Source organism: Micromys minutus (genome assembly GCF_963924665.1).
Source record: "Micromys minutus genome assembly, chromosome: 10".
Lineage (NCBI taxonomy): Eukaryota > Metazoa > Chordata > Mammalia > Rodentia > Muridae > Micromys > Micromys minutus.
In genome coordinates, this window is record NC_137979.1 from 7,132,911 (window position 1) to 7,153,204 (window position 20,294).

At 39.6% G+C, this 20,294-nt stretch overlaps 1 protein-coding gene across 1 annotated transcript in view; it reads left to right on the forward strand.

Annotated features, from left to right (window-relative positions):
- MEIKIN (meiotic kinetochore factor) overlaps nt 1-20,294 on the forward strand; it is a gene marked incomplete at both ends in the record, with an annotated part of 42,136 nt that overhangs the window by 21,458 nt on the left and 384 nt on the right. Inside the window, 5 exons of the mRNA XM_080924037.1 lie at nt 308-378; nt 4,888-5,043; nt 6,272-6,352; nt 8,302-8,421; nt 13,166-13,286. Of these exons, the coding sequence (XP_080780163.1) occupies nt 308-378; nt 4,888-5,043; nt 6,272-6,352; nt 8,302-8,421; nt 13,166-13,286 (549 nt within the window). The remainder of the gene's footprint in view (nt 1-307; nt 379-4,887; nt 5,044-6,271; nt 6,353-8,301; nt 8,422-13,165; nt 13,287-20,294) is intronic.

Below are 20,294 nucleotides of genomic sequence, written 5' to 3' on the forward strand. Positions count from 1 at the left end.
TTACAGATGGTTGTGAACCACCATGTGGGTGCTGGCATTCAAGCGCAGGTCTCTGCAAGAGCAGCCAGCGCTCTTCACCACCAGGCTATCAACAGCCCTCTCTGACATAAAATTTTAAAGGACATTTTCTTCTATCTGAGGTGAGTTAGAGTATTCAACACACATTAAGTTTTTCCTTCTATATAAGAGGTAAATTGATTAAAACCAGGGGTTTGGTTTGATTTCAATTTTGATTTTGAATTCTCTGCCTTCTGTACTTACAGTTAATGACCAGTTAAGTAGAATGAAACTATGTTTTCGTTTGTAGAAAAGGCAGCTTCTGAAGTTATATTCGTTGAGAAAAGTGGCCCTCCAACAGCTGAAAAAACAAAGAAAAAGGCAAGTATTGAAGCAGGATAACTGTACAGATAATTGCACTGGTAAAAGATGTGATTCATTAACATATATAGAAATATTTAATGTGTATTTCAGGCAATAGAAAAAGCATTTTGGAACATAAGATTTACTCAAGTTTATGAAAAACTATGCAAACCATACATGAATAAATACTTTATATAAGTTTAATAAAAGAGAATGAAATGTATTTTACATTTTTCTGATTTCCTTTTAATAACTATGTATACATTATTCATTAAGGCACAGAGTTATGTGTGACCAGAGTGACATTTCATGCTGAGGACTGTAGTGAATTAGGCTTGGAATCTGAAGTTCTCTGGGGAAGGCTTTGGAATTTGAAAGCCTTTCATTTATTGTATTGGGTTCTTAAAAATATACATATCATCCAATCAGATGGTTGCTTTATTTGTCTGATATTATCTTGTTTGATAGTATCTATCTTAGAGCTGAGAAAACAGGCTTCTATTTTTACCATTTTTTAGTAGTTTGTAGCAGATCTTTCTTGATTTAAAGGCCCCTTTCTTTCCTTTGTATAGATTAGGGAATAAATTGGGAAAAGGCAAACACATTAGCAAGGAGACCCATCAGTAAGAAATTCTAACGATGTTTTTGTGAGGTGAGGGATTTCGTGTTGGCTTCGATGTGTGTGCTTTATAGGAGAGGAGGCATGATGTGTGTGGATTGAAAATAACTTTGCCTGTAGAGCTGACAGATTGACAGAGAAGATGATGGGGTGACAGTGTTGAGAAAGATTCTAAGCCTTGCCCTGATAATGATGTTATTAGAGGGGCCGGAGAGATGATTCTGTATTAATCCTTAGAACACAAGTAAAAGCTAGGTGCAGTAGCATATTCCTGTAATCCCAGTATTAGGGAGGCAGAAGCAGGAGGATCCTTGGGGGTGTACAGGACTATGTAAGAACTCAGTACTTCTGTTCAACTTTGATGTGAATTCAAAACTATTCAAAAAATTTATTAAGTTAATAAAGAATACTGAATTGCATTTAAGATCGCAGAAGTCTGATGATTTCAGCAAGAACAATGAGTGTCAAACAAAACTAGGATAGGTTAGAGCTGTGGAAGTGGAGAATTCATGATTATGTGTAGACCCCAACACTAAACTCAGCCATAGCCCAGATTAAGGCTTGGAGCCTTTGGGGCAAAATGGGGAGCTGTTGAAACAACTGGATGGCTGTCCCAGCTTCACATTGCCAAGGTAACAGGTTGCACGGCATCTGAGCTACTTAATTCAAACCTGCAAATCCATTGCCTGTGTCCCCGCTGTCATTAACTAGACTCAAAAAGAAAACCTTAGGAAATTCTACATGGGCAAGAAAGAACACGCCTCTGAGATTGTTCTAAGATGTAAGAAGACTGGAGCCTTGTGCCGCCGGCTCACCAAGCTTGAACAGGAGCTGAAGACCAAGAAGCTGCAGTGGAAGGAGCAGAGGCAAAGTGCAAGACTGGGGGGGTGGGGGGGTCCCTGACAGGAAATAGCAGAAAAGAAGAGATGAGTAGCAACTGAATGGAGAGGCTGGGTCTCAAGAAGCCTTTTTGCTAAAAAACTGGATATATCAGATCACCTTTGAAGTCTACTAAAAATGGTGGACAGGAAGATCAGAGCATAGCATTGAATTTCACCCAGTAGGCAACCCGAGCATCCCGTGGCCTGGAGATGTAGTTAACCTTCACTCAAATTGTAATTCATTGCCTTAAAGCAATAAAAGAAAGTCTCCCATGTGCTCTCTCCATTCTCTTTACTTCTTTCTCACTCCTCCTGGGTACCTGTCCTTGTCCTCCAACTAGAATGTCTGCTCCATAATGCAGCTTCTCCACGTGTGCCCCCTCTCATACAGATCCAATACTTTTCCACTGAAGTGTGTTCTGTCTTATATTAGTGGCGTTTCTCTGCTACTGCGTGTTCTGCCTTGTTTCAAAAGCTATGCTTATCAGAGATGTCCCTTCCTGAATATAAATCTATTATTACGACATCCTGGTGTTTAAAAATGTCCCAATTATCCTCTAATGGCCAATAGCACATGATGCTCACTATAATCATGCATTAAGTAAATACCAATCAAAGGCACAATAATATACTTATTCACACCCAGTAAAATGACCACAATAAAAAAACACCATAGCCAAGATTGGTGAGGGTATAGAGAAACTGGAATCCCCATAGATCCTGCAGAGAATGTGAAATAGCATGGCCTCAAAAATTTAAATGTGGATCCAGCAATTCTATTTTAACTTTTATGCCAAAAAACATGTACATAAGCACTTACAATTATTTATAATTGTCAAAGAATAGAAATAACCTCATGCCTACCTAATCAGTGAAACATAAAATATAGCACATCTATATAATAACATATTACTCAGCAATTAAAAACAAACGGAGCACTGACACATGCTAAAACACGAATGGATTCTGAACACAGCATGCAACATGAGAAAAGCAAGTCATAGAAGACTACATATGCTAGGATTCCATCTATAAGTAATACCCAGGCTGGAAAATATAGAAAGACACAATTAGAAAAAAAGGTTACTTAGTATTGGTGTAGTATAATGGAAATTTGTCACTATTATGAGACTTTAGGAACAGAATGTTTAAAATTGGATTGTAGTAATAGTTGCAGGACCCTAAAGAGATCTTCCAAATATTTCATTATTAAGCGAACTTTAGCATATGTTGAATCGTGTCTCAATAAAACTATGTAATAAGCACTATATTATTTTTAAATGTCCATATTATATTGAAGACAAAAGTCTTTATGAATCTGAGAAGGCATCAGTCTAGAATTTAAACATGGGTACTGGCCCTTTAACAGAAGGGTTATTTCCATTGTGGTGGGTTTACAAATGCAGTGTGAGAGGATTGAATTTGCACTTACAAGGGCACACACCACACTCAGTGTTCTACTCTATCTTCAAATTCTTAATGATTCTTAAACAAGGGCCTCACACTTTGCACTGAACCTTGACATTTTTGCATATTAGGTGACATCCTGTTTGATAGTTACTGTTGTTACAGGTGTATAACACCACGTGGGGTGTATGGTGAAGGTTTTTCAGCTGAAATTTGCAAAGGGAAGAAGACACATATGAGGAAGCTGGACTACGTGTGAGATGGCCATGAGAAGCTAGACGTGTGTGGTAGAGTTGTTTGTGTGAGGCAACTTTTGTTTAGCCTGTGATTTGCCAAGTTACACAATTGGACCAGTGTTCAGTTAGACTGGTGGTGCAGAGGATAAGGGAGTGAGGGCTTGCCCGAGGTTGAAGATTTGCTGTGTCTGTGATAGGAAGAGTACGTATGAATAATGACCTACTGGTTAGAGAAGCTAGAAAAAAGACTGAAGGGGGACCATGACAAAGGTACAATAATAGGATCCACAGACTAAAGGTTTTAATGAGGGGAGCGTGTTATTTCACTTAACACGCTTACACAAGGGCATAGGAAGCCGTCTGCATTGATGATGTCAAGGCCTAAGCTTTGACGGTGACATGGCTGTAGAGGTGTGAGAGAGGACAGCTGTGCTCTCTGATGGAGGAGATGCTGGATGGCAAGGCTGAAGGAGATGTCTGCCTTCAAGGGCCAAAACCTTCAGAGGAAAGAAGTCAGTTGAGGCCACTGCATGCTTTGCTCTTGACTCTGTTCTCACATTTACTCATTGCCAGGGACGATACCGCCTTAACTTCTTCCTTTCCCACACTCTGCCATTCTCCTCACACCTCACACAACCGAAATTCCTCATGGCAGACCACCACTATCAAATTTTATGTGAAATTCAAATTTTGCCTCCTGGCTTATGTTTGACATGTTTATATTTAAGCACTTTAATCTTATAAATGTACTATGAAACCACAACACAAATCCATAACTGGAAACAATGACCATGTGTAATATTCAGTTTAGGGATTCGTTAACAAAACAACACACTTTGTGATGGTTAAAATGTCCTGATGTTAAGAGAATTTTCCCTTTTTAGGATGTAGTTTCTTAAATACAGATTATTGCATAATAAAGACAATAATAAATATAAATGTTTTCCATAGTATAATTTTAGGTATTAGCAAACAGATCTCATAATTTACTTTGTTTTTACAAACCATTTGGATTTCTAGCTCCTTTTTACCCAAGTGCTAACCCCTGCTGGCCAAATGTTCTCCTACTGATCAAGCCACATTTACAACCTTGTAGAACACAATATGAGAGTTATCACCTTAAAAGTGGTAGAACTGTGCTCGGGCTATTTTGTCTTTTACCAGATTTTCATTTCAATATATGGGCTGCATTATTTTAAAGCACATGTCAGGCTTTGGAGAGTTTTGTCTTATAGTGCTGGGGGTATATACCCCTACATTCTTTTTCCTAGAAAATCATTTGTCTTCAAGTTTAAATCTTACTTTTTGCTACTAGAAGTAATAGAAAACCTGAGAATGCTTTATAGCATTGTGAATTATATTTCCTACTGCGAATGTGTTTCAGCCTGAAAAAGAATCTGAAGATAGAGGTCCACTTGTTCAAACAAAGCTGAGCTCCAGTCATTCAGGCAGCAAGGCCCTGGGCTCCCCTCTTAGTTCAGCTCTTGAAAGCAATGTAGTCAGGGATGCTCTGCCGCCTCAGCCCCTGAAACCTGCACTGGTAAGTCCTGGTGTTTTATTTACTCGTAATTCGTAGAAAGGCTATATGATGTACTGATTAGGAAGATCTAGGAATACAAACAGATTTAACTTCCTTGGGCATGTATGATCGTCAAATTGATCACCAACTTGATAGGACCTAGAATCATCTAGAAGACAGTCTGTGTTCATGACTGTGAGTGATTGGTATAGATTTGGTTAACTGAGGTAGAAAGGCCCACCATGAATATGAGTGCCAACATTCCATGTGCTGGGGTCCTGGGCCACATAGAGAAAAGCTAAAAGGCTAAGCACAAGCACCCCCTCATCTCTCTCTGCTCCCTGCCCATGAATGTAATGTGGCCAGCTTCTGCCAACATGCCTTCACCGCCATGGTGGATTTGTACCCGTGAACGGTGAGCCGTGATGAACCCTTCCTCTCTTCTTGCCTGACATTCTGTGGCAGCAGCGAGACATTTTACAGTATTTAAATTAAAAGACTGAAACTATATTTTCAAAAGTACAGTAGTATTCCAGAAACTACAAATGCTGCAAATAACTGTAAGACAGCTAAAAAGGTAACCAAAGCACAGTTCCCTGCCTATTACTCCAGCTTCTCTGCCTAAAAATAGTAATTTTAACCTAACATTCTTACCCAGTTGTTACACCAGTTGCAATTCCTATTTTCCATTAATTTATTTATTCACATCACATCCGATCGCTGTCTCCCCTCCTCCCAGTGCTCCCCTCACAAGCCCCTCCCACACATTCTCCTCCCCTTCTTCTCTGAGAAGGGGGGAGCCCCCCCAGGGTACCAACCCACTCTGGCACATCAAGTCACTGCAGAACTAGGCACCTCCTCTCACAGAGGCCAGATAAGGTGGCCCAGTTAGGGGAACAGGATTCACAGGCAGAAAGGCAACAGAGTCAGGGACAGCCCTTGCTCCAGTTGTTGGGGACCTGCATTGAAGACTAAGCTGCACATCTGTCACATATGTGCAGGGGACCTCAGTACAGCCCGTGTATGCTCTCTGGTTTTTAATTCAGCCATCCTACGCAATCCTATTCAGAGTTGTTTGACCTAGTTTCGTTCAGAAAATTCTTCAGTTTCCTATCAGGTAGCTTAAAATTTAGTTCACAGAATAAGGGTTGTATTATTATTATTACATATGGTCTAGTGTACTAACTTTGAAGTTCCATTTCAAAAATATTTTCTTTCTAATAATCTTGTATTATGTACATATTTATAGAAAAAAGTTTGTATTCTTCCTGATAATCAAAGCAAAGCCCTGCTAACAAGTACCCCATCTTCAGACATAGCTGAGTTTGTGGTAAGTATAGCCTTTGGCCCTTTTGGGATCTGTTTCTGACATTTCTTCTTCCCCTTCATCTGTTTATGTAGTGCTATGGGGATTTCCCCGTGAAGAGTGATACCTGTGTATTCCGGCCGCGTAAACACACTTTCATTGGAAATACTCTGTGTGTGGTTTGTTTGGGAGCTTTGTTTAAAGACTTTATTTTTAATTATATGTATGTGTCTGTGTGAGTGTGTGTACCCAAGTGTGAGTGCTCACAGAAGCCACAAGAGGGCATCAGATCCCCTGCAGTTGGTGTTACAACTGGTTGTAAACTTTATGACGAGGTTGCTGGGAACTAAATTCAGGTCCTTTGCAGGAGCAATACACATTCTTAATGGCTGAGCCATCTCTCTAGTCCCAAACTTGCCAGGTCAGACATTTTCCTCCCCCTCCCGCCCTGACTGACCTAGAACTCTCTATGTAAACCAGGCTGCTGTGTATATCAGTCCAGCTCTATGTCTTTGGGATCAAAGTTATACACTGCCATGACCAACCTTTCTATATATGTAACATGAAATTTAGAGTTTTGACCATGCTTAGCTATGCATTGAACATTTCTGTACAGCCGTCATCTCTGTCTAGCTCTAGAATTCTTTCTATCTTATCGAACTGGAATTTAATACCAATTAAATACTAACTCCCTGTGGAACCACCCCAAGCCCTGACTGTCATGCTCTACTTTCTGTGTATGACGTGAACTACATCAAGTGCCTCGTAGAGTTAAAATTGCACATTTCTTACTCCTTTGTTTGGTTTTTGAGGAAGGGTCTGACTTATTTGAGGATCAGTTGACCCTCCTGCCTCCACCTCCCCTAGTAGCTGGGATTATGGGTGAATTCTACCATGCCCAGCAGTATTCCTCCTTTTATGACTAGTGTAATTCACAAATATCATGCCTTCAAGTGTACATATGTGGTATGCATGTGTCAGAAATTACTTCTAAGGACTAAGTACATGGTTCAATAGCCAAGATCACTGGCTGTTCTTTCACAGGACTGGGGTTTGATTCCCAACATAACCCTCTATAGCTTCAGTTCCAGGGAATCCAATACCCTCTTCTGGCCTAAACAGGAACTACACACATATGGTGTACAGACATACTAGCACCCATACACATAAAATAAACTAGTTTTAAAAAACAGATAATAGGAGATGGCTCAGTGAGTAAGGGCACCTCCTACAGGACTAACCACAGCTCTGTCCACAGGACTAACATTGTGAAAGGTAAAAACCAACTCTGAAAGATGTTCTCTGATTTTCCCATGAGAACAGAGGTATGTGTACACCAACACACACACACACGAAATAATTTACAGTTTAGAGATGAAAACATCTCTGTTACAAGACCACATTTTATTTATGTATCTGTCAGTCAGTGGACATTTTGGTTATTTGTACTTTGGTTGTTATGAACAATGGAGGTAAATTTATTTTAATATATATATTAAAATAATATATATATTAAAATATTAAAATATATATATTATATTTTATAAATTTTATAAAATTTATAAAGTTGTATAAATTCCCTAGTTTCAGAGCCTCTGAGAATATACCCAGGAGTAGAATTTCTAGGTCATACAGTGGGGCACTTTTAAATTTTCTAGAAAGTCTTTTCCAAAGGGCTTGCAGCAGTGCTAGCAATGTGCTAGTTACCGGTCCCTGTACATTGTTGCCAGTATTTGTGATTTTGTATTCTATTAGACATTAGTGAGAAAATAATTTACACACTGATTTATCTACAGTTAAATATTATTTAAAGGATTATTTCTAAATGTAATTAATTATGCTTATTCAAATGAAATTATTTGTGCTTCAAATATTCAAGAAAATGCTTCAGTAAGATAGTACTTTCAGTGTTGGTTTAATTACCTAAAGCTAGTTGCTATTGAAACGTTAAAAGGAGTTATATTATTGTATAGATTGATTTGTCTCCAGTGCAAAATGTATCTTTTGAAGAACTATTTCCAAATGTCAGCAATTATGTTAACTCAAGTGAAATTGTTCCTGTGTCAAGATGGCAAGAAAGTTCTTCAAATGAGGTAACATTTTCAATTTTTAATTGCTGAAAAAAGTTATTATGCCTTGAGACTGACATCTTGTGTGTGTGTCCAGAAGAATCTGTTGTTAGACACGTGACCTGCACACTCTTTCTCCATTTACATGAACTGCCTTTTTACTCTGCACATAGGGTCTTTTGCAGCACAGCATTTGAAATTTTCGTGGGTTAAGCTGTCTAATTTTTCCTTTTGTAACCTAAATCTTTAGTGTCCTACAAAAAATGATAACCAAATTGAATGCCAGGAAGCTGCTGCCCAGTGTTCTCTTTAGACAGCTGTAGTTCTCATAGGCATAAAATCTACTTTGACTTACTTGTTTTGTGAGCATCTAACTTCACTTCTACATGGAGGCACTCTGTTTTAACAGTGCCATTATCTAATTTAATTATCTGACAATTGTATTACATACAAAGTTAGGCATAATAATTGTAGATTATAAATGTCTCATTTTCTTTTGTTTTTGCAACTAGAACTTACTATGTAGTTCAGGCTAGACTCAGTTTCGCAGTCTTATTCACAAACTATAGTAATTTCCCAAATGTCTGTATTACAGGCATGTGCCATCATGCTCAAGCAAGACAAAAACATGTACTTCCAGAGTTCAGTGGATGTTTTATTGTTTTTCACAAGTTTGTTTGTAAACACACACACACACACCTACCTCACAATGGGACATGGTAATAGGACTTATTGACTCATAAATGTGTAGGAAATGACTGTATTCAGAAACTGAATAGCACTTGTTAGAAATTTTTGTTGAAACTTCTAGATGTTTCTATGATTGTTTCACTTATTGTTTGGGTGTGTATATGTGATGTGTGCATGTGTGTTCTCATGGCATGGGCACAAGTGTATGTGTGTGTGTGTGTGTGTGTGTGTGTGATGTGTGCATGTGTGTTCTCATGGCATGGGCACAAGTGTATGTGTGTGTGTGTGTGTGTGTGTGTGTGTGTGTGTGTGTGTGTGTAGTTCTGAGGTTGATATCAAGTGCCTCCTCCCGTTGCTTCACACCTTGTATATTGAGGCATAGTCTCCCAGTAGCCAACTTGTTGAGGGGATTCTGTTTCTGCCTCCCTGGTACCTGGATGACATGAGGCTACTATACTTGCCTGACATTTACATGGGTACGAGGGGTCCATTTCTGTTCCTCACACTTGTTTTTAGCCTCTTATCTTTATTTAGCTTAATTTAGCTTATCTTTCTTGGCCTTCTTTACATTGGCTTTGGTTAAAAACAGACTTTCCCATCTTCTATGGTTTAGCCCAAGTAGAAGGAAAGGGGCTGATTATGTGTATATGTATTTCCGGATTGGTTAAGGACTCCAGATAGCTTTTCCTGAGTCACATGCCTGTGCTGGTCTATCTGTCATTGCCAGAGAGACGAAACTGTAATTGTCTAAGCCTGGGTTTCCTGCCCACCGGTGTAGTCATAGAACAAGGTTTACAACCAAAACATGCTGAGCTCATGAAATGCCATTTTCCATTACAGTTATTCCACGGTGTTTGGTATAGGACAGAGAAATGTTGAGATCATCCCAAATTGCATTCCTTTCCAGATAATTGTTTTTCCACCCTGTAGTTTGTAAGTGAAAAACGTTCTTAATCCCAGCACTTGGCGGGAAGAAGTAAAGGCTCTCAAGACTAGGCTGGCCTAGATAGGGAAGTCTTGCTTCAGAAAAGGGAGCCTTCTTTTGAGGACATGGTGGAGTGTGATGCTTTCTTTTTATTTTAAAAGTAGGGTGGGAAACTTCAGGCATATATTGAGTCGGTTACTTTTATCTTACAGAATTCTTTTTTAGCTCAAATATTTTGTTACAGCTCTGATAGTTCTTAATTTATTCTTTGGTAATATACATTTTTAACATCTTGGGTAGTTTTTTATTGGCTTATATTTTCTATTATTTTTTATAGTCACCGATGCTTTTGCATATAGTTGGGGAGCACTTCCCTATTATTTTCCTCAAAAAAGAAACAAAAAACATAAAGACTGGAAATAAAAATCATCTTGTTTTTTATCTGACCTCAGCTGTATATGCTGCTGTTGCCCAGCTCTTGGTCTGGGAAAGAACAGGACCTGTCAGCATGGGAGTCAGTCCTGACAGATGCTGAGCAGAATAGAACGTGGACAGCTCTTCCCTTCAGGGATTCTGTTTCTTAAGGAAGATGGAGACGCTTCTGGTCCCAGCTGCATGTATATCAGTGGAGATGCCTTCCTGCTGAGCATATAGCAAACTGATCACTTCTTCCAGTGTTTTTCTCTTTTCTGGAGTGTTAGCTTGTTGAAGAGGCTGTGACAAATATTACAAAGTGGGTGGTTCCTTTAAACAAGAGGACGTGTTCTACCACAGGTTGGAAGTCAGGATGTTAGCAGGGCACAGCTTCCCAACCCCACTGGAGGCAGATCTTTCTTCTGTCAGGTTACATGGTATCATTTTGTGACTGGGGCAGCATTACGGGTCCAGTCTTTGGTGACTCTCATATGGCTGTCTTCTCTCTTTGTGTGTCTCTGTGTCTTCACAGAAATTTTTCCTGTGGGTCAGTGTCCAAGTTTCCTGTTTGTATAAGGACGTGGGTTATATTGAACTAGGGCCTATTCTAACTTGATGAAATCTGCAATGACCACATTTCCAAGTAAAAATCATCTTCACAGTTGCTGATGTCTTTCTAGAAGGATGTGGTTCTGCCCATGGTATTTGTCTCCTGGTTTTCCTGTCTCATCAATCCTAGACTCTTTTGTTAATTGTTTATATAACTTGTTAGATGTGACATCCATCAAATATTAACTCACTTAAACAAGTTTCTTCTAGAGTTTTCTGATGTGTGCTTTATATGCCTGGATACAGTTCTGCCATCCTGAGAATTGCCTGAATCACAATTCTGTTCACTTCACAAATCTACAAAGCACACTCCACACCCTGTAAATCTAGCTAGCTGGCGCCCCAACCCTAGCCTCCCGCCCTGTAGTTAGAAAAGTGACCCCTCCTCCAGCTCTTATGAAGGAGAGTATGGGGTTTGGGATCATTCATGACAGAACAAGTTTTAACTCCATCCTCACAGTTGAGGAATCACCTAATCTAGTTAGAGAATTGGAGATACAAATAATTTTCCTTAGGATTTCTTCAACATTTCTTTAACAGAGTTCTGGCTTCCCATATTTTGAGAATCCTTGTTGGTTGTTTGTTTTTTTGTTTTTTGTTTTTTTTGTTTTGTTTTGTTTTTCTTTTCCTGTCTCAGAAGCTGGAAAAGAAATCTTGTCCTTGGATCGTGTGTTGTGAAATTTCTTGCCATGTCTCACTCTTTTTCACTCTACTGTGCCAGAATGTCATGCATTTTATTTGTGCATGCATGTATGTACATGTATGGAGTTGCAGATATGTGTGCAGATGCCATGGCCCACATGTAGATGTCAGAGAACAGACTCAGGTGTCAGGTCTTGCCTTCCACCTTGTTTGAGAATCCCCTAAAATGATTTGTAACTAGAGACAAAAGAATCCCAGAAGCCCATGGACTAGCCACCCTCTAATGTATAGCATTAAACAACAAGCAACTCTCCCCCTGTCTTCCTCTCCACTCTGTTCCTCTTACTCTCCACCTGACATATAGACTCCACATGAACATATGCACACACATATACATGCTCTCTGTATGCTAATGACTTATTATGCGGTCATAGTGAATATTATAGATATGGAAAGGTTTTTGAACAATCTCAGTTGCAAGTAGTACTTGTCAGCTGTGAAATCATTGTTATATGGTATGGCTGACCTTCCAGGCTAACTACATTAGATCTGTGGACAGCTAAGAGCAGAATCTTTCAGTCTCTTGTCTGAAGGATCCTTGGACTGGGCATCTCAGCATTTACTGATGTGTGTTTATGTCAGTCAGCTGTTTACAGCACAGAACCTCTATCCTGAATGGTCAGAAGTCTTCCAAGAAGGAACTGATCTGATAGGCCCTTAGGACAATTCTCTGTCTTATGTTTCAGATGGGAGAAGTCAGAAAGCAGATGTGGGTATGGAATAGCCTCCATACAAAAGAGAATGTGTATGATTTAAATAAGTAAATCAACACCTTTGTTCTCCTCATTTAGACAACAAACCAGGACATTATAAATACCCCCCTCCAAAGTGTTTCAAATCATGATTCACGATAGTCTCTCAATAAGTATCTGACTCCTTGGTGCTTGATCCATTTTGTGGTGATGTGAATGGAACTGGACCCACAGGCTCATGTGTTTGAACACAGGTCCCTCCTGTTGGGAAGGATTAGGAGGCATGTAGTTTTGTTGGAGATGTATAACTGGGGACAGGCTTTGTGGTTTTGAAAACCACGTACTATGCACATTGCTCTCTCTGCCTCCTGCTCATGGTTTGAGATGAGTGCCCTCAGCTATTCCCGAGCTATGGTTCTACTCCCCCATATGGACTCTAGCCTCCGGAACCATAAGCCAAATTAATGTCTTTCTTTTATAACTTTCTTCAGCTGTTGTGTTTTATCACAGTAGGAAAATAACTAAGATAATACATCATCCCTTTTAATTTTTCAATACTAATGCCATTACCAAGCTATTCCTTAGACATGGTGCATATTCTTGTTTATTTGGGTGTTACTTACTATTTTCCAATATGATTCTAACTAAGAATACTGAGACCATTTGTACTTTTAAATTAGCATTAAATGTAATACTTGGAGGAATCATGCAATACCTACTTTTCTTTCTCTTTCAGTTTTCTCCAAAGACATCAGAGATCTGTTGTATTATTAGGGCATCACCAGGAACTAGACAGATGAGAAGAAAAGACGCTGCTGTGAATGACAGATGTTCTCTTCCTAACGATGTTCCTCTAGGTACGAGCCTAACATAGTGTTCTCATTATATAAAGTGGTTTGTTTTATGATAAATGCTTTGTGTACACAGGAAACCTCATTTATAACCTGTAGTCTCAAGTTTTTAGATAAAACAGAAAAGATAAAATTACAAAAGCCTGGACAGATTTTATAACCTGAGTAAAATAACTTTTTGAAGATGCATATACTTCATTCACCTTTTGGAAATTCTGATTGTGAAATTGACTTAAATGTATTTATTTAGGATGCTTCTTCAATAATTTGACGTTTTCTACTGTTTAATTTTTATATTAGTAGCATTCTTTTAAAAAGACTGAAGGGTTTTGTTTTCTATTTTCTTTCTTTTTTATTTATTGGTTATTTTATTTATTTCCATTTCAAATGTTGTCCACCTTCCTGGTCTCTCCTTTGCAAACACCCCACCCCATCTCCCTCCTCTTTACCTCTATAAGGATGCTCCTCCACCCACCCACTCCTGCCTCACTGCTCTAGCAACCCCCTATGCTGGTGCTTCAAACCTCCATAGGACCAAGGACCTCCCCTCCCATTAATGCCAGATAAGCAGTCCTCTGTTACATATGTAGCTGGAGCCACGGATCCCTCCATGTGTACCCTCTGGTTTGTGGTTTAGCCCCTGGGAGCTCTGGAGTAGGGGTCTGTTTGGTTGACATTGTTGTTCTTCCTATGGGGTTACAATCTCCTTCAGCTCCCCTGGGATTAGTCTGATGGCTGGCTGTGAGTATCTGCATCTGTATTAGCCAAGTGCTGGCAGAGTCTCTTATCCACCTGGTATTGGTTGAGTGCTTCTGTGTGAGGCACTGTGCTAAGAATCTTAGCATCTCAATTCCTCACCATGGTTATAGTAGATAGAATTGGTAATGTTATTCCACTTTTATACATTTAAAGAGTAGGAGAGTTTAAATGGTAGACATACCAAGTGGTTGTAGAGAATCCAGTCATTCAAGGTGTCTAACATCAAACTAAGCATTTTTTTCTAATTCTTTAGTGGGTGCCCAATGAAACAACTGAAATTTAATGTTTTTCCTATATCTCCAGTGTTTGCTCTTGACTTTTGTCCTCATTTCTTCCACAGTGTCTCTCTTGAGCATGCTTCAGAGTCATGAAGAATTCTCTTCTTAAATAAGTTCCCGATTTCCTAAGTCAATGCTACCCATTTTATACCTAATACTTATATTACTGAGGGTTGTCCAGAGTATCAGAACAAGTATTAATAGGTATCTGTCTCTCTATGAATACCCACAAACACAAAGTGTTTAGTACTTCTAGGAGAGGTTCTTTATAGAGAGACTGGAAGAGAGATAAAGAACCTTTTCTGGTGTCTCTTGTGCTCAAATATGTAAATACATGTGATAGATAGATAGATAGATAGATGGATGGATGGATGGATGGATGGATGGATGGATGGATGGATAGATGGATGGATAGATAGATGGATAGATAGATGGACAGATAGATATAGAGAGGAGTGTTTTATATAGGAGGTGACTTAATACAAGAATTGGTCAAATGATTATGGAAGTTCAGAGTTCAATGGTATGTCATCGAACTGCTGGAGAGCCAGAGATGTCAGTAGCATGGCTAAGTCAAAACTCACAGGTTTGAGAACAAGGGCTGCCAGTCGTGTAAATCCTTAGCCAAGAATGATAAGCAGTAAAGTCTTAGTCAGGGTCTCCATTGCTATGAAATGACAACAGAACCAAGGTAACTCTTATAAAGGCAATCTTTTGATTGGGTTTAGTTTGTTATCATAGCAGGAAGCATGGCAGCAGGCAGACATGTGTTGGAGAAGAAGCTGAGAGCCGCATCTTGATTCAAAGGCAACCAGGAGAGCACTATCTTCCAGGCAGCTAGGAGGAGTGTCTCAAAGCCCACCCCCACAGGACACATTTCCTCTACTAGGCCACACCTACCCCCAAAGACCACACCTCCTAATAGTGCCACTCTTGGGGCCAAGCATATTCAAACTACTACAGCATGAATGCTCAAATCTACTGTGTCTTGATAGTTCTTCTACTGAACAAATGAGTCCATTGCTTTTTAATTCAACCTCACTCAAGTTCTCAGGACATAGGCAAATATATATTTGTATGTATGTATGTATGAATGGATGTATGTATGTATGGATGGATGGATGGATGGATGGACAGAATGTAATACAAATGACCTGTAACCTAATTCCAAATAGCAACAAATCTTTATGAGCTGGATTTTCACTGTCTGCATTTACTTTCATGCTCTCAGAGTTTTCCAAACTCCCTCAAGAATGGCTGATTGATCTCTGCTTACAAATTCTAGGATTTCTTTAACCCACAGTTCCAGATCTCTCTACATTTCCCCCACAAAACAGACCCAAATGCCTAAGAACTGCATAGCCTTATTTATCAGAGCAGTGATCTTACTCTTGGTACCAACTTCTCTATATGAATTGCTTTCTGTATTGTGACCAAATACCTGACAAGAAGCAATTTAAAGGGGAGGAGTTCATTTTGGCCGGTGGTTTAAGAAGAAGTACAGTTGATAATGGTGGAGAAAGCATGGTGGAAGGACATGAGACAGCTGGTAACACTATATCTGATGTTAGGGAGCAGAAAGTGGGCAGGATATAAACCTGAGCTATAAAACCTCAAAGCTTGCCCCTAATGACCCAGTTCCTCCATGAAAGTTCCATTTCCTCTAGGTTCTACAGCTTTCCAGAACAGTACCACAAGCTCAGTGATAGTTCCATAAGGGATGATTTACATCCAAACTGTAACAGCATGATACCACTCTTGTGTAAAGTAGTTCATAAATGCATATACAGCAGCTTTGCCAGAAGTGCTGTATGTAAATACCTATGTCCACAGTGTTTACCTTGTAAGGACCAAACGCTGCCTTTTATGTAATAGAAGTTGTTTCGTGTTGCTGAGTGAGCACTTGAAGAAGTACTGATATCTTAGAGCCAGCTCGGTCTGTGTTGGTGAGCCTGTGCTCCCTGCTACCTCAGTGGTTTATAGACAAGGACAGAGAGGGTACCAATCAGATCTTTCCTCTTTCTCCAACCTTGTTCTGACGGAGGTTGCTAGGGGGAAAAGAGACTGACTGGTATCCACAGCATTTGTTTTCCTATCCATCTGATTATTAAGACTCTGCTGAGGTCAACATTTGGTGTATATTTGTATGTCATCCAAATAAATATTCATGGTTTTTCTTCATTTAGAGTTCTTTACACAATGCCTCCTCACAAATGTCCTTTTCTTCTATCTTTCCCTTTTCTTCCAAGTCTCAACCATCCATCCAAACCTTGGTTAGCACCTATGAATTGTTATGCACCCAACATTTGATCTTTCCTCCTTCCAGCAAATCAACAACCAGGTGCACTACCCAAAGTCCTGCCCCTGGGCAAGAAGATTTCACAATTCTTTTCTGAGTCATATCAGAGGGACTGATCAGTATAGACCAGATCTCATCTTTTGTCCTGGCCAGCCACCTGTAGAGCATGCCCCCTGACCTCTTACCTAGCCTGGTTGAGGGAAGATAAGGAAGTTGAAGTGGGGGCTGTGGCTCTTGGGTCAGCTCTTTGTGTGACCCGACTTGTGCCTTCAGTACCTGCTTGAGTGCAACCCTATATGTATCAGTTTCACTTGGCAAATGAAGAGCTGATCTTCACTTTGTGACTTGCTAAGTCATAGAAGATACAGTCGTGTTCAGTAACATAGTGGCCCAGTGTTATGGCCCATTCACAGGCTAAATACTGTGCTTTGGTGTTTAAGTATTTATCCACCAATGATAGTTGAACTTCAGTTTTTAATTCTAGAGGTCATTCTGTTCAGTTCTAGAGCCTGCCAAAAGATTCAGGCAGCATCTCTATCTGTCAGAGACACTTAAAGTACCACCGTTCTGCTGGACAGTTAAAAATAGCTAAGTCAACTGTAGTATACTTATTCAAGTGGCTATGTAGTAATAACCAAACAACATATAGTTAAATGAAACTGTTATGCTGTATCCTGTTAATAAATTTCACATAAGACATCAGACATTCTTTAGGAGCACATTTACTATTACTTATTTATATATGTGTGGCAAAGCCCAGGCAACCTGAACCCTGAGGGAACTGGGAGTGGACACCTTCATTAGAATGATGGTTTTGCTAAAGAAGTTGCTACAGATAATTTTATGACGCTGGTTACATTAGTGTGTTGCATTTATGAAAAATCCTCAAGCTGAACATATGTGCACTTTTGTTTATATGTATATTATATACATATAAGCACCAAAAAAACTTTATTAATAAAATAGGAAAATTATTGATACTTCTAGGTCTGTCATGCAAGTTTATGACAATAGATGTTATCAAAATTTGGGGGTTAAGTAACAAGTCCAAATTAAAACATGTGTGGGAGATTGAGTTGTTCACAGTTGGCAGTTTAATTAAGAGACCCCTTTGATGAATGCTGAGCTGCTGCTGCCATCTCCTGTCTTACTTCTCAGAGCACCCTCCTCACCTAAGTGACTGCCCTTTGACATCTTGCTACTTGTGTCTGCCTTTCGTTTAGTAAAAATAGCAAAGCACCAAGCTAACTTGTGATCATGTTATTTAAAATATTCAACAGCCTATTCTTAGCATTGGCATTTAAAGTTTTCTTGAGTTTGGCAGTAACCTAATCAGGGCTAGAGTGTAAAGTTCATTTTGATGATCCAGGACCCTGTATGTATGACTGAAAAGGAACTGTGTTGATTAGCACTATGTTGACTAAAGAAGAAAAAAAAACTTGATTCAAAGAAACACCAACCACAAAAATAAGGGAAGACAGAATGGTACATAGACTCTGAAAATGGTGGCTACTAGGTAGACGAGGTCTTGGAAAAATGTCTAGATCAACAGTTCCCCGTGGTAGTCTTCTGACCACCAGGACAGCTGAAAACCTGGTAAGTCATAGATGCCAGAAATAAGGCAAAGGAATCTGACACATGTTAAACTTTCTGGGTGATTATAATAAACACTAAAACGTGAAAGCCATGTCCTTTTCTATTTTTCTCCCTCCACAAATGACAATTTTTTCCCCTCCAGATTGCTAAGTGTTCTTGTTTATTGGCCAAATCAAAACTATCTACACTACATAAACCTAAAAGAGGATACTTTTTTGTTGGTGGTGGTTGGGTTTTTGTTTTTTGTTATTTTGGGTTTTTTGTTGTTGTTGTTGTTTGGTTGGTTGGTTTTGTTTTTTTTTTTTTTTTTTGTTTTGTTTTTTGTTTTTTGTTTTTTTGGGTTTTTTTTTTTTTTTTGTTTTGTTTTGCTTTTGAGACAAGGTTTATCTTTGTAACCCAGCCCTGACTGTCCTGGAACTTACTCTGTAGACCAGGCTGACCTTGAACTCACAGAGATCCTCCAGCCTCTACATCCAAAGCACTGGGATTAAAAGCATGTGCCACCATGCCCAGCTAAGAGGATACTTTTAGCCTTTTATCATATAACCACAGATTTTAGATGGTGGTAGAGGGGAGAAATGGACACAGACACACAACAAACGAGGTGGAAACAATTCTGTGTAGTAGCAGAGAGATGGTAACAAAAGTCTTCGGGTAATCCTGACACAAACAACTTCCTTAAAAGTCTATGGATTTTAGTATGCTATCTGGGAAACAGTCAGAGTCTGAATGTCGTGTTCTAGATCTACTTTCTGGAGTTGATATGGTCGTCTCCTTCTGTCAGTTAATAATCTGATAGATGATATTAGATAGCTAAAACAACTCTGATGGAGGCATATGTGCCTTAATAGAAATATATATTGGATCCTATTTGGATATACGAGGAAGGTGGGTCTCCTTGGGTAGATGATCTAAGGCCCATGGAGAATCTTGAATATGGGCCTTCTACAAAGAATCATCAGTATAAATGTAAGCATCTAATGTCCTTCCAAAGAACCGAGATTAGTTATGGCTGCTACCCTTGTAACACTGACTTGTATTGGGAGGTGGATTGTGAGCATCTCTGAGGTCATGCTTCCTGTCTTGTTTTGATCAAAGTTACTTTTTAGTTGATCATTTTGTGGAAAAGGTTTAGATTTGGAAGAAGTGAGCAGAAAGTAAAAAGGCTGGGTGTGACTTTTGTCAAAGTCCATATGAACAGAGTTGGGAAGATAAGAGAGCTGTGATAGTTTATATCCAAGCATGTTACTCAGACCACCTGAGTATTTATGAATACTAACTCTCAAGTTATTGCCTCAGAAATCTGACTCAGGGATTCTAAGAACCAGTCGAAAGAGTTGGTAGCACTTAGTAACCAACCAGCTGCTTGTATGGGGTGGTAAGAAAAGATGATCGGAAGATGATGCCCAGATCTCTAGTAATTTCAGGTTCCAGAAGAGAGGCATGATAGTTTATAACTGTGGAAATAAAGGCCATATCCCTGAGTCTACGTATATGAAGGTGATGTAAGAGTGAGGCTGGGAATTACCCAGAGGCTGCTGGGGGATGCCAAGTGACAACATCTAAGGTCAGTACATCTGACACACTGTGCACTAGAAGGTGGCTTTCCCAGCTTAAAGAATTGGTGAAGCACTTGAGGATCATGTTCAGCTTTTGCTACAGCTCCTTTAGAATGGTACTAAAGGACCTTCAGTTCTAATAGTAAGTCGGTTGTTGCTGCTGTTACTGGTCTCTGGATCTCCCCACCCCCCCTTTGAGTAGCAAAGATTCTGGGTCTCTGGTTTAAAATCACTTTCTTAACCATCTGATATTTGGTAAGATCATCTGGATCTTACTCAATGACTCCAGTGGGCACAGAGCATGACTTTGATAGCGGAGCTCTCTGAGGTACAAGAATGGAAATGTGACCTCCTTCGGGAACACCCTTAGGCCTAGTCTCCCTTCTGGTCTCCTGGTGTGAGCTCTGAGGGGAAAGCTGCCACAGTGTTGTATTTGGGAGGACCAGGGGAATGAAAAGGAATGGCAGATGAGACTGGGAGGTGCGCCCAGGCAGTGATGGAGGGGAGCAAGGGCAGACAGCAC